We start from the raw sequence: 15,219 nt of genomic DNA on the forward strand, positions 1-15,219 counted from the left end.
GTGGTTTTCTCTGCAGCTTTTGTACAGTTTTGCTACAACAAGCAAAAGTCTTTCATGAAGATGTTTAAGACATAAATTATAACATTTCAGTCTCTGACACTTGGGCTTTTAAAATTTTTATAAGAATCATTCAAAGGGGAGCACAATAATGGTGACTCTGTGACATGTTTGGATTAAGAGCCTTTCCTTGTCCCCTGGCTGGCACACCTCCTACTGTCGTAGGAGTCTGGTGATACAGACACACAAGTTTTGTAGCAAGACAGGTAACTATGGAAACAATCCCTTATTTTTATTATTTCTATACTTTATTCCAAATGATCCTTTCAACTAAGCATTTCAAAGAATTACTGTACTTGTAAGTCATTAAAAATGTTAGAAAGACAAGTTCAATGAGTAAAAAAGCTGATGTGGTTTTTACAGGTCCAAGAAATTGCCAAGCAAAATGTGGCTCATACATTTTCCATAACAGGAAAAAAGAGATCATTGGAACTACAAGCCAGGTATGATATTTGTTGTGTCTTTGAAGGTTTGTGAATATGTGTGGAGAAATTGATCTACGGGCTGTGCTAGTATGACAGAGTTTTAAATCATAAGGTGAGCAGCAGAGGTGGGAAACTTAGATATGTAAGAGAATGTTGGTCTTAAGTGTGTTGATTGCCTTTATTGAATGCTTACAGTGTTTATAGTAGTGCTTGTAAGGTCCACTGTGTCAACAATTCAAGTATTTTTGGCATTTTGTAATAATTACTGTCAGTAATTATCAATAATGTTTTTTAAAATAGTGGATAGCAAAGCTAAAAATCTAAAGGCTATAAAGCTGTGAAGCTGTGAATTGAATTTACTGAAAATATTTTAAGTAGAATGATGATGTTTTCTCTGTTTTTCTTTTGTTTTAACAGGACAGAAGAGGAGAAGAGGGAATGGATTCATGTTAGTACAAAGCACCAATGATAAGGAGGGCAGTCACCATGAAGGCAGCATTTGAAAGCATTGTTTTGGGGTTCTGAATTAAGTGGCTGTGCAAGGAAGCTGGGTGGGCTAGTGTGGTGGAGTTGCTCATGGAGAAGTGTGGAGGTCAGTCAGGGTCCCAGTGCTGACCAGCTGGCCCCAGAAAGTAGCTGGGTGTTCCAGCTGGGCTCGCCTTTCCTGCATTCCTCAAGCCCAGTGAGGCATCAGACCTCATATATTCTTCCAATTTGACTTGTAAAGATACTGCCTGGTGGCAGTCTTAGTTTTTCACTGAAGCAATTATGGCTTTAACGCCACCACTTAAGGTTTTTTAAGTTTCCCTTTCATTTATACAAGTCAGGGTTTTTCACCAATCTTCCTATGAGAGAATTTTTTTTTTTTTGTGATGCTTCTCATCTTTGCTGACATCTTTGTCTCAGGTCATTCAAGCCACAATAGAAAAGCACAAACAGAACAGTGAGACCTTCAGAGCTTTCAATAGCTCTTTTTCACAAGAGGAGGAGCATCCTCCCGATTCCTCAGTAAGTACCAGTGCTTTGTTCTCCTTTGCCAGAACAGTTTTACCAACAGTTAAGATTTGCACAGCTAACTTTAAAATAGTGGAGTCTTGTTCTGGACTTTTTTATGACATTACAGGGCAGTAATCTCCATTTTTCTGGCTCTCAAATGTGTATCAGTCACAGTTTCTCAGCCATGCAGATACAGAATTAATTACCCAGGACAATTCAATTGCCAGAGACCCACCAGGCATATTTTTCAGGCTGGTGGCTTTTTTTAACAGAACAGGTATAATCCCTCAATGTTATGAGTGCTTAGTTGTCTGGAATGTTTTTTGTGTCCCTGGGGGGCTTTGTTCATTACTTTTCCCCATCTCATCAGAGATGCATTTTGGGATTATTTCTTTGATGTTATTTTATTATTATTTAAAATATTTTAAAGACTGAGAAGGAAAATTATGCATTTAAAAAGGATCTTAAAATAGTGTCTTATAGATACTATATATTTCAGAAAAATACTCTTCTACTAAATATGTAACATAGTCTTGAAAGTTTATTGTTTCTCTACAGCCATAAGGTATCACTCTGTGTTTGCTAGGAATTTTGTTTTAGAAGTATTGACATCAGGACTGTATCTCTCCATTCAACTTGAAAATGATGCTGATAACCTTAGCCACAGGCATTTGCTACAAACTAAAGAGGAATGGGGCCTGAGAGAGCAAAATATTTAGGAATATCATACAGTGCTGCCTATGACTTTTATGACTTCAGACATGGTAGCTCTTGGAGCAGAGGAAGAGAAGGTCCATCTGCAGAGATTGAATTTTGGGAGCTTTTTATCTTCCCCATCCCCTGCCTCCTAAATTATTTGTTTGTTTGTTTGGGTTTTTTTGTTTGTTTCTTTTTTTGGTTTTTTTGTTTGCTTGTTTTGTTTTGGTGCCTAACCATTTTTGACATCTCTTGGAGATTCAGGACTGATTTGGTGTCTCAGATAAAAAAATCTAGATTTTTTTTTTATCTGCCCGATTTCCCAGAGGCATCAGGAGAGATGTTGGGTATGCCTTTCATCCCCACATAATCAGATTGACAGTGAAGATCTTCTCAACACTCTAGAGTCTAGAATCCTGCTACTAATAGCTGCCAGCAATGAGCCATTTTCAGAATCTGGCATTGTTTACTTATCCTGAACTATTCATCAGCTAAAAATACTTGGGGAAAAAAGTAGAAAATAGTCAATTCATGCCTATATTTTTCAGTTAAATTATGGCTGCATTCAGAGCCAGGATGCTTTGATGGAAAAAAATATTTTGCTAATAAGCAAACTAATAAGCACACTTCTTTCTATGTAATGAAGACACAGCATCTGGTCAAGTTCATTATTATTATTATTATTATCTTGCTTTGTAAATTCAATTTGATTTTGCTTCTGTGTTCATGGTGTAGCCTCATACTTGAAACAAACAGCCTCTTTGTAAAAGCCAAGCAGAGCAGGAGTCTGGTTTATCCCTGGCTGTATATTAATGCAGTCTGTACTGAAATTTCTTTAATGCCAGAATACTAACCTGCATTTTTAGGAGATTATCTTCTCTAGATAATCAGCTTTGAAACTGATGTCACAGCTAAATGTGACAGAAATTGCTGTCAGTTAAAACAGCCTGAAAGTATTTCTGTAATGAAAACTGGACAAATACTGAGAACATTCTAACTGCAATACACCACACTAGGTAGCATCCACCAGACATATCACTTATGGAATACTGGGCAGCAACTTTAGAGGAAAAAGCAACCCTTTTTTTTCCTCTCATGAGTGGAGAAATGGATATGCATTCATGGATTCCTGTCTGGATCTGTAACAGCTACTGGAAATTAGCCTGTACAAAAAGAGTCAAATTGTTTTTTTCCCATCCTTGGCCATACATTTTCTCTCTTACAGTGCTTAGGACTGGTTGCAGTTCACGACCAGTGCATGCCATTCTGACCATGCTTGTGTTTCCCTGCTAACTCACATAAGCTCATACCAGCATTTTGGGTTGGTGTCAGCCTACAGAAGACTTGTGGTTTCTGGGAGGTGGAGAGATCTGAAATTTGACCTGCTCTTAAGATTATACCTGTGCAGGTCTTCAGCAATTAATGAACTCTCACCTCTCAGGAGGGGAATATCCAGCGTCATTGCAAATCAATGCCAGGCCAGGTGATGGTAGCAGTAGTAATTTTAAAAAGGGTTTTTACTAAGCTTTCAGGTTCCTTTGTGGTTTAGTTCCTCCATTTTCACATGCAGCATTTCCAGGCTATGTGAAAGGTTTTTAAAACCATCTAAAAATGTTACCAAGGAAAAGGACCTCTTTCACCTCTGCTTCATCTCAGAAGAGTTGGAGGCTCCTGGTGTGGTGATGGACACAGTTTGTGCAGTCTTGGAAGGCTGGCAAGGAAAAGTGCTGCAGAAAGCTGAGCTCTGTGGAAGTGGCATTCCTAGGCTCTGAGACTGAGAATGCTTCTGTTAGATAAACCACGAATGTTAGATGCCCCTGTTTCTTTCCCCATAGATGTGGGCTGGTTCTGACAAATGTCAATAACTGTATTGTTACCAGCTCTGAGACACTGTGAGTGGTAATGGTGATGTAACAGGGAGAAGTCCTTTTGAAATATTTTCCAGGTAGGAGCAGAGGGTATTTGATTTTTAGCCCATTATTCCAAATAAACAAACAGACATGGGGATCTGAATAGGCAACTGGAGGAATTTACTCTTTTCCCTAAATTTGCTGGGGTTTTTCTCAAGCTCTTCTTCAAACCCTGTTTTTCCTCCACATTTTTCTTTTTCCAAGTCCTATCACAGCACATAGATGTCCTTTTACTAGGCAGAGTAAAACCCTGGGTTGATTAGGATTCCAGGGAAAAGAACCCCCTTTGCAGAGGACTGAGGAACAGATGATGTGAACTCCTCAGGGTTGCTGGGTTTTTGCAGAGGCAGAAATAGCTGGTTAGAGCTGAGTAGTGTGATGCTTCCCTTAATTCAGTTGTATTCCCTGAAGAAGTGCTCTAGGGTGACACAGCCTAGGTCCCCGGGGGATGCATTTGCTCCTTTCCTTGTTCAAAAGAGTTGATTGATTGTCTTAAAATATAAATAGATCTGATGAGACATCAGAATTAATAGCTCTTCAATTTGGCCACTCAAACAGAGATCAAACCTACTTGCTTTAAAATGAAACCAAGCTGGTGTGCCAAAATGCACTGGCTATTTGGATAATCTTGAAATAAGAGATGTCTGATTGACAAAGGAAGAATGATTTATGGGAATAACAGGAGAATTTATCATAAAGAATCTGATCATTTGAACACCTCGTGTAAACTAGCAAACTCCCTGTAAATTAATTTGCAGATATGGTGGTTTTCCATTCTTTTTAGAATGTTGCCTGTGATTTTGGTACTCAATGTACAAAGCTTATTTGCCCTTTATATGTATTGAATACTATTGAATGTGTATATATATCTATATATTTGGCATACATATAGATATATGAATATTATATATGTGAACCCTATAGGAATACATATCTATGTGTATTTAGTACATATACATCTCCATAACTGTATAAATGGAGATGCCACTTCGCATTTATTTAGGGATTGAAATGTATTATGAAGAAGAGAAACTTAACTCTGAGTGGTGTTTTAACAGAGTAAATTTTGTTCCTCTCAGAATCAAGTGCCTTCACACAGCTTTTGCTGGTCTAGCTGGCAGGCTCCAGTAGAGAAGTGTCCTTCAAACTTTGGCAGTGGCTTTCTGCAGCATGTGAGGGACAGGCACAGGTTACACCTAAAGAAAGGTTGGCAATTCAGTGCCATCTGTAAAGCCCACCCCGTATTTGAGGGTGGCTGAGCACATGTGCAACATGTACACCTGGGGTAGTGGAAGGTGTCCCTGCTCATGGCAGGAGGCTGGAACAAGATGAGCTTTAAGGTCTCTTTCAACTCAGACCATTCTATGATTCTGCGATCTGATTTTATGAATTAAAGTGTGCTCACAAGCAAAGAACTGAGCGTCTGAAAGCAAACTCTTTTCCTTTCTCTTCGCCCCGCCACCCCCACCTTGTTTTTCTTTTTTTTTTTCTTTTTAAATTTCTTTTTGGTTTTTTGGGTTGTTTGTTTGTTTTCTTTTCAGTGTTTAATATAATTGAGGAAGAATGTCCATGTTGAAACTGTTCTGTGTTATTCTCTTTCTCCTCAGATAGCCAGCACCAGCTCAGTCGAATCAATGCCAGGAGCAGATGGAGGTGGTGCATTAGGAGGGGTGAGTAATTTGAAGCTAATACTTTAGTCAGAGCAGTGTTGGGAGGTGAGTTATGTTTCTTTTATAGCAGGAAAAAATAATCATACTTCAATATAGGTTTTATAGGGTTTATATCCTGCTGTCTGTGGCCTCAGCTGTGCTGTCATTAGTTTCCTGGCTAAGTTATACCCACAGATAGTTGCTGTTTGCAGCATCGGGGAATTTGAATCCTGCTCAGATGTGTCACAAAAACCAGGAAATAAACTCTCCAACCATTTTGCTGGGTTAGAAAGTCAATGTTACTTTATTAACAGTGCTGGATGTGAGGGGGTTTCTCCTCAAAGCATGAATAGATTTCTTAAAGCAATATAACTCCTTCGGTAGGGGATATATGCTGCATGCGCAACAGAGTTGGTTTCTTCAGTTTGTAGCACTGGGTTTGGAAAGGGGGAGATTTGTCTGGGCTTTTTTTGTTCGTTTGTTGTCTTGTGGGGATTTTTGGTGTTGTTTTTTTTTTTGTTTGGTTTTGTGTGCATGTATTTAAATTGTGATAGGGAGCTATGCTGATTGCAAGGAGAAGGGCAAAAGATATCAGGAAACCTATCTGATTAATGCTGTTTGCATTGTGTAACTCAGGATGTCATCTCTAGAGCCACATTGTGTGTAACACTTCTTCCACAGTATCCTTTCCATGTTTCTGCTAGTGCAGAGGAAGAGATGCTAGTACTTTCGTGTGTCTCCAGCCTGTAAAACATTGGCTGCCACAAAAGCAAAATATACTTTTAAAGGCATTATTAATTTTGCTCAGTAAAATGGCTGTGACTGCTGCTGAATCAAACTGAGGGTTTGAGCCCTTAATAAGGTCTATTTTTTATTATTCTTATCTCTCTCTTCTAGATTGAAAGATTTTCAGGAAATGCCTAGGGTCAGTTGAATTTACTGAAAATTAGCCTCAACAAGAACAAACAGCCACAAAAATACCTTTACCTGTAGAGATGTGCTGTAGGATGTTATGTATTAGCATGACGATTTTAGGAACAAATGAGTCATTTAGCAGCACCTCTAGACCTCTGGCCAAGCTTGGAACCTTCTGGTAAAGTGCACAGTGTCAATGCAAAGCCAGCAACCTGACCTATTAAAAAACCAAGTTATAAGTGTTTGTGATTAGTGTGCTCCTTGCTTATTATTTTCTATCTTCACTTAATATCTTCACCTAACAATTTTTAATTTATTTACAGTCAGTTTTGTGATTAGTGTTTTCTGCCTTGAGTTACGGATGCTGTATTTAGTGCGCTACTTTAAAAAAAAAGTTTTATAGTATTAAAAAAAACCCAAGCCTACATAAAAATTTTAGTTGGTCTTAATTATATAATTTTATTTGTAATTAAATAAAAAATTGTAACTTTTTAGTTGATTATAAATTGTTGTGTCAGTGTTTTGCATATGATAGCATATCTTGATATTTTAAGTAATTGTCCTTAAATCACGTATTTAAAGGAAAATTTAATTCCTGACATATAAAAAAATGGAGTTGATCAAAAACACAAAGTTAAAAATACCCCAAATTGTGTAGTATTGATTCTGGGCTCTAATTTTGCAAAAATGAATAATATCAAGAGAATAATGAATAAAAATGTTAGTTGTAGCTTCAGAAAATATGAATTTTTAGTGTTGACATCCCTTTAGTACAGCTCAGTGAGAGCACAAGTAATACATTGTGTGCTCAACAGCATCACATGCAAACCACTTGGTGGTAGCGGTGGCCATCACACTGAGAGCTCCTTCCTGTGCTTCCCCAGCCTGCCTGAGAGGCTTGTGGGATTTTCTTCAGCATTCACGTTCACGTTTGCATAACCAGACAATGAAGTCCTACTGCAGGAAGGATCATCTGCTTGTCTATAGCATCATGGTGCCTCTTTGCTGAATTGTCTTGCTGCTCTGCACTGCTACTGCAGGTTATGCTCAGACTTCTATATGCAGGAGGAAATATGAGCCTGTGGAAAATGTCTTACACGTAGTCTTGCCATTATATTGTTGGCTGTAGAGAAACAAACTAAAATATTACAAAGTACAAAATCTGCTATATCATTTTAAATTATTTTTCACTTATAGTAAGCATTTCCAGAAACACTTGCTGGTTGCAACCCCATTGTGGGTTGCTCCAGGTAATTAATTTATAAATGGAAAATACACCTGTAAGAGCATAATAAGAAGGAAAATAATTGAAACTGCTTTGTAGCTCATGTTACAGTCAGACTGTATTTATGAGTTATGTGAACAACCTGCTGGCCCAGACAGAATGAAATACCTGGCACAGAGAAGCTGTGGCTGCCCCTGGATCCCTGGAAGTGTCCAAGGCCAGGTTGGACATTGGGGCTTGGAGCAACCTGGGCTAGTGGAAGGTGTCCCTGCCCATGGCAGGATGGGACTGGATGGGCTTTTAGGTCACTTCCACCCCAAACTATTCTGGGACTGCATGATTCTCCAACTGTATAGCAAGTAATCAATAATGGTAACAGCAGTATCCTAAGCCCACTGCTTTTCTTGCTGTTCCTACCAGCTTTTTGGTGATTCTCCCCTGCATTTCAGAAGCAAATGGAGGCTGCATAGTTCACTAAGTTCAGATGTCTGCTCACCTAAGAAGGCCTCCCACAGGCCTTCATCTTGCAGTCGCATGAGTTGTACCTCTTGCTGGGATATTGCTATTTTCCCACCGAAATTTTAAAATTCAAGGAAACTGTCAAGATTTAGAGAGTTAAATGCAGTAGAGTAAAAGCAAATTAGCAGTCAAAACAGCCTAGTCTGAAAGAAGTAGATCCTGGCTCTGAACAGATTTTATGTGAGTGTTTTTTCCTGTCAGACTCAGCAGCTTCAAAACAGAGTTGGGTGTATTGAGAAAGATGAGAAATGTGGCAATTATTCAAGCTCATTATTATCAAGATGCTGAAGTGAGGGCAGCTCTCTGTTAGTGCCTCTTTTAAAGGGCATCAGCAATAAATAAAGTAGCTTGTGTAATAAAGGACACAGTTGCAAAGTGACTGTTAAATTTATCTCAATGAACAATGTGAGTTACAATGCATATCCTTGCTTGCTACAAAAGCCTCTTTGTTCAGAGGATGTGTTATGAGTACGTGGTAAGGTCACCTCAGCCATCACTGGGTAGGATGAGGGCACCACCAGTGCAGGAAGGTCTCTTCTTTTTCACAGGAACGGAAAGGAATTTTTTTTTTAATTCTTTTTCAGTGTCAGCAGTTAAATAACTTTTTGTTGAAAAGGTCTTTCTTCTACAATAGCTCTCTGTAATTTGCCAAGTAATAAAGACTTTTTAATTTTTATTATCTTTTCTGCAGGTACAATAGCCATGTTTCAAACTCTTCTGTTTTCACTGTATTCTGACAATGTTGAGAAATACTATGAAATATTGCTGGCTTTCATCAAACACTTAAAGACATCTTTATACAGCAGATTTTTGTGGTCTGCACGAGATCTGTATGTTAATCATAGAATCATGGAATGGTTTGGGATGAAAGGGACCCTAAAGATCACCTCATTCCAACCCCTACCGTGAGCAGAGACACTTTCCACTGGACTGGGTTGCTCAGAGCTGAATCCAACCTGGCTTTAAACACCTCCAGGCATGGGAAGTCGAGTTTATGCTGGATCCAGTAATGCTATTCAGTTTATCAGGACATTGTGCAATAGGGTTTGCTGAGTGACTTCAGATATCAGCTTGGATTTAGAGGCTAACCTTGCCTGGCCACCTAGACAGCAGGTCCCAGATAGTGCAGGTCCCTGGCATAGGTGTCCCTGCCTTCCTGAGGAGCCTTATGCTTCATCTTTGGCTGGGAGGGAGACTAAGAAAACTCCTCAATTAACTATTTGAAGTTGGGTGGTGCAAAGTCCACTCCTAACACCGTTCATTTCTTCAGTCAAGCCATTTTCCCCCAAATCTTCACATCTCCTTCCTACCAAGGGAGGGAAGTTTACAGCGCACTCACAAAGTCAACATGTATCTTGAAAAAGGAAGAGGTGAGTGCTGAAAGGGAAGTTTTCTTGAGACGCCCACCTTGGCCATTCCTCCACCTCTGCACTGACAGACAGGGAGCGGAGATTGCTCTGTGGTGGTATGAGTGGGCAGAGAGGGACTGAGACCACATTATATTCCCCCGAGACCCCTTATGGTTGAGCTAGCCCTCTAGCTGAGGCAAGCAGCGGAGCCATGCAAATTCTTTCCTAAAATGGTAAGAACCCCAAAGAGGGTCTTTGTCAGTAGAACTCTATGAACAATGTTGCCATTATTTTTATTATTTTTTAATCACATACATGTACTTTTAATTTCAGAGTGATTCCTCTAGGAAATCTTCCAAATCCAAGCGAGACAAAGAGAAACAGTCTTGTAAGAGCTGCAGCGAGAGCTTCAACTCCATCACAAAGAGGCGGCACCATTGTAAGCAGTGTGGGGCAGTAAGTATCCCAGCACGCTAATCTTGAATTTCTTCTGCAGAGACCATTGAAGACAATTTTTTATTTTATCAGTGTAGGGACTAAAAGACATTCTGGTTCATGGCAAGTCATTGACAGAATAGGTTTTTCCCCTTGCTTTATTCTCTGGATATCAGGGGAAAACAGCAAAACTGGCACGAGGGTCCTAGTTTGTGCTGGTTTAAAGGCAAATCAGTGTCTCAGTGGATAGAAAGAAAGGTGGTGCTTTTCCTGGGGGTGGGCGTGTATCAGGGGAGGGGGTTGTAGTTTGTTTGCAGAAACAATGGCCTTAAGACAGCCTCACTTCACCCAGACAGTAGCTCTTCTAAAATGAACACCTGAACATGCAACATTAAAGATGATATTAAGCTATTAGACAGCATCCAAAGGAGGGCAATGAAGATGGTGAAGTGGAGCCATGTGAAGAGCAGCTGAGGGCATTTCTTCTCTAGCCTGGAGAATAAAAGGCTGAGGGGAGAGTCACTGGGGTCAACAACTTTCTCTGAGGGGAGGAGGAGGGGCAGACTCTGATCTCTTTCTGTGATCTCTTTCTAGAACCCAAGGAAAGACCTGAAGTTGTGTCAGGGGAGGTTTAGGTGGATGTTAGAAAGACGTTCTTCCCCCAGAGAGTGGTCAGGCACTGCAACAGTCTCCCCAGGGAAGCAGTCACAGCACCAAATCTGCCAGAGCTCCAGGAGAGTTTGGACTACACTCTCAGGCACAGGGTGTGACTCTTAGGGATGCCCTCTGTGGGGCCAGGAGCTGGACTTCATGATCCTCGTGGCTTCCTTCCCACTCAGCATATTTTGTGATTCTGCATTTCTTTCCCTAAAGAAATGTTGTGCAAAAGTGTTTTCCTCCTGCTTGAAAAACCAAAGAAAATCCATCCCAGAGGCTGGGTTACTGAAGCCCCTTAGCCACTTCCTCTAGCGCCATTTATCATTGGTTGAATTCTCTTTTTTTTTCTTTAAATCACAACCATGACAAAGATGAGATGGATTTCTGCAAAATTATTTGAAACCTCATTCAGTGTTCCTAATGCAACTAAGAGTAATGTTATTTAAATAACGTTAGTCATTTGAAGTAGAGATAAATTTTCAGCTGCTGAGAGATCTAAATGTAGAGTTAAGGTGTTTAAAGAAACCTCAGTCTCAGCAACTGAAATCAAATTGTGGAGGAGGCATTTCTACCCTAGTGTTGGGATTTTCAATCTTCTGGGTTTGCTTTTATTAAATAATGAAATATATTTCTGGGGTTTTAAAACATCCCATTGCAAAGTCAGTGTTACTAAAGAAATTAAATAATGGCTTTCCCCCAGGAACAAAGAGATAACAAGAATTACAAAATGAATAATTTATCGTTAAACCATCATTTGTTTTGCAATGCCTTGTGGTGTGGCAATAGCATTCGAATTAAAGTTAATTTGTCTGAAGGAAAGTCTTGGTTTCTACCAATATTACTGAACAGGACTGCCTTGGCTTGTCTGGTTCCCGCTGCTGAACCAAATAGCAGCAGCTGTGGTCTTTTCTCCCCGAGATGCTATTTAGCTACCTGTGGTCACAGCTGGGCATGTGGGGACAAGTCCAGGCATGTCCCAAGCTCCAGTGCTTACAGCTGGTGCTTGTAGGTAAAAGAGGGTCACTCCTCAGGCCTCCCTGTGCTGGAGAAACCTCTTAGGGTGATGGTGAAGAAGGAGTTGGACCTGATACAGGGTTTAATCCAGAGTTTTTATTCTGGGCCACATGGCCTCTGAATGCAGTAACAGCTCAAGACCCCCGCCACATGGTGTACTCGCCCGTTTAACTGAGGGGGGAGAAGGGGAGGGGACACAGGGACCACCAACCAGGTATGGGGGGAGGGGGCCTCAGGTGAGAGGGACACCTGGGTGGGCCAATGGGTGGAGAGCATCCTTTGAACCTGCCAATCACTCAATGCGCCCCTGGAATTTCTGGGTTGATAGACAGCGCCCAGCAGGGGACAAGGGTGGGGGAAAGGAGAGGTGATTGACAGCCCACCTGGGGAAGGAAACTTCAGGGGAGGGACTGGGGAAACTGAGGCACACCATGACAACACACCACAACAGGAAAGACTATCATGTTGTCTTTTTTAATTGCAGAATTAAAATATTCTGCAATACTAACAACAAAAGCAAAAATGCTTTTGTTTGGGTAATGTTATAAATAAAAAAATGCGAATTAGCCAATTTTAATAAAAATATGAAAAACAAAATTTATTCCGCGACCATAAAATCAGTCTCGACAGCCACCACCGAAATGGCCAGCGTATCACCCCCGGGAAGTGATACGGGTGAACGTGAGGAAAGGACCAACTGGTACCTAGACCTCCCCATCCACACCTACTGCTTGCAAGGTAGCAGTTTTTATACAGTTTATTTGGCCTGAGGCAGAAAGTCTTTGTTTTCTTCTGAGTTCTTCATATTCAAGGTGGTTTCTTTCTCTGGACAAAGCCTCGTCCGGGGGTAGAATGGTCCATTTCCCTGGTTCCCGGAATCTGGCATTTAGATTCCATGTGTTGATGGTTCTGATCCCCACAGATAGGCATCTTGTCTGGGCCATCAGCACCTGGTGTTTTTGGGCGTAGGTAGGTGCTGATGAATGCTCGTCCCTGGTGCAGCTGGAGCTCCTTTTGGATGCAAATACTGAGATGTCCATTTGCTGCAGCTTTGTGATCTCGTCATTCTGTTGGATTTCTCAACCTAAAGGGAATGAAGGGATTTCCCCCCCCCTTTTTTCTCACCCCAGTTCACATATATATTTTTATACACTATTTATCTCCACGAATTACTACTTATATTCCTAACAGGTAACACTTCCTCAATTAAGGCAGTCCTCTTTATATAGTAATTAAATTCTTACAGTGAACCATGTAACAACATATATGTGTGCTGTGGGTTTTTGGTTATTATTGTACAGAAATTTAGAATGGATGTCCATCAGGCTGACACCCTGGGGACAATTTGTCTCCCTGGAACAGGTGTATTAGAGACAAATTTTTAGCATGAAAAGAGGTTCAGAGCTGAAGATCCAGCATTGTTTCCAAGCTCTGGTTCCTCCGGCCCAATGTGCCACTGCACACTCTTGGCAGCTGAGGCAGACAATTAATTTTTAATGGATAATATATTGGACTATGTTCTAAAACAGTTGGTACTTTCTGGATTACTCAATTCTCCAGGATGTCCTTGACTAATGAGGAATGTCAGCCACTTTCACTCTGAAAATAAGTCCTTCTTAAACCGTTGAAAAGCACTAATTGCTTCATCAACTTAAGCTCTTTTTGACTTATAAAAGCTTCTAAGAAAAGGCAAGAAAAGCAAATCTTCATGCTGTTAGTCATACAGTATTTCCTCAAAGACGTAAGTTTTCCTTAATTTGGTATTTTGGTATATGGCATGGGATCACAAGCATATTAGTTATTAATGGAGGCAGATATAGTGAATATTATATTGGTCTCTCTATCTTACATTTACATTAGCTTTCATAGAATTTTGCTTTACTAACAACCATTCTGCAAGTCCATTTCTTTGATAAAGGGTTGTGTTTTAAACATGACTAATTAAACACCATCTGTCTGTTACAGGTGATCTGTGCAAAATGCTCTGAGTTTAAGCCACTTGCAGATAATAACCGCCATAATCGAGTGTGTAAAGAGTGTTTCCTGCAGCTCCCAGCAAGCCCCTGCAGCCCTGGAGTGGAAGCAGTTGGGGAACAGAAGAAAAGACTAGCTGCAGAGGTATAGTCTTTGGCTAAGACACTTTGTGAGACTCTCTCTTTTTTTAGTGTATTTATTAAAAGCTAATCAAATTCGTTTTCCTTTCTGCCCCACCATGGGATTTAATCCTCTGACCTATAAATCTCATTGAACACATCTGCAGCCTGGATGCTGTTTGTAGATGGTGAGCATTCATCATAGGATGCTGATCACACAGAGATGCATACAGGTTTGGCAGCTAAGCTTCAGTTTACAAACTTACAAAAAAGAAGGAAAACACTCTGACTTCTTTTTATTATGGTGTATTTCCAATTTTGAGCTGTGCACAGTAACTATTCAAAAGATAAGATTTGTTTTTTCACTTTTAATTCCATGTAGCAACTCTGTTGCTTGGGGGCTTTGTCAGCTTTGTACCTAAACACGTCCAAGATCTCAGCAATAAGGTGGGGTAAAACCACAGGTCCCCCTTGGCCTGAGCTGCCAGGTCTGCAGAGCACAGAAAAAGTTCTGGATCCGGAACCTGATCCTATCAAAACCTTCAGATATGGTATCAGATATTGCTCCCTGTGGCAGGGGGTTGGAATGAGATGGTTTTTACAGTCCCTTCTGACCCCAACCATGTTATTCTGTGATGCATGCTCCAGCTGTGACTACAGATAATGAGCTCTTTATAGGTGCCAATACAGCCTGTGATAGCTCATGACAAACTTTGCAGCACTGTTTCAGTAGGGAAAGTTGCAGGTCCAAACCTGCACCTACACAGGGAAGAGAGGGCCCTGTTAATCTGAAAAGCCAAGAGCCAAACCAGTGAAATGGAACCCATGGCTTTACTTCAGAAAGCAGATTACAACAAAAAGCTGTAAAAACTCAAGGAAACATGTCATTTTCCCCTCCTCTACTCAGGCTGCTAGTTTTTTTGTTAAGTCTTCAAAGGATGGAATACAATGCAAGAAAACCAGTGTATAGAAATAAAAAAATCAGAGTCAGGCTTTTTCTTTCCCTTCTATTTACATTAAACTTTCTTAACAAGCTTAGTAGCAGCTGAAGAGCTTACCACTTAACAAATGTTATTAGCAGCTGCCAGAAATCTTCAGAAGGCTTCTGTGCAAATCCTAATGCAAACAGGAATTTTGATTTTCTTTCCTTTTTATCAGAGCACAACAATTTCTTCCTTTTTTTTTTTTTTTGCACTCTGATTTGGCTCCACCATGCACAAGAGGTTCTGTTAATAAACCTTTTGCATTAATTTGAAGTCATCTCCCTGCCTACTTTGCT

At 40.3% G+C, this 15,219-nt stretch overlaps 1 protein-coding gene across 8 annotated transcripts in view; it reads left to right on the forward strand.

Moving 5' to 3' along the window:
* Positions 1–15,219, forward strand: part of FGD3 (FYVE, RhoGEF and PH domain containing 3) — a 101,675-nt gene that overhangs the window by 79,300 nt on the left and 7,156 nt on the right. For all 8 annotated transcript variants that reach the window (XR_005626889.1, XR_005626890.1, XM_039703315.1 and 5 more), the window contains 6 exons: positions 421–500; positions 900–930; positions 1,389–1,490; positions 5,692–5,754; positions 10,075–10,197; positions 13,813–13,965. Coding sequence is in view for 6 of the 8 variants with exons in the window: in XM_039703315.1 (XP_039559249.1) it covers positions 421–500; positions 900–930; positions 1,389–1,490; positions 5,692–5,754; positions 10,075–10,197; positions 13,813–13,965 (552 nt within the window). In the remaining 2 variants the exon portion in view is untranslated. The remainder of the gene's footprint in view (positions 1–420; positions 501–899; positions 931–1,388; positions 1,491–5,691; positions 5,755–10,074; positions 10,198–13,812; positions 13,966–15,219) is intronic.

The sequence above is a fragment of the Passer montanus genome, unplaced genomic scaffold (genome assembly GCF_014805655.1).
Source record: "Passer montanus isolate IOZ18808 unplaced genomic scaffold, ASM1480565v1 scaffold162, whole genome shotgun sequence".
Lineage (NCBI taxonomy): Eukaryota > Metazoa > Chordata > Aves > Passeriformes > Passeridae > Passer > Passer montanus.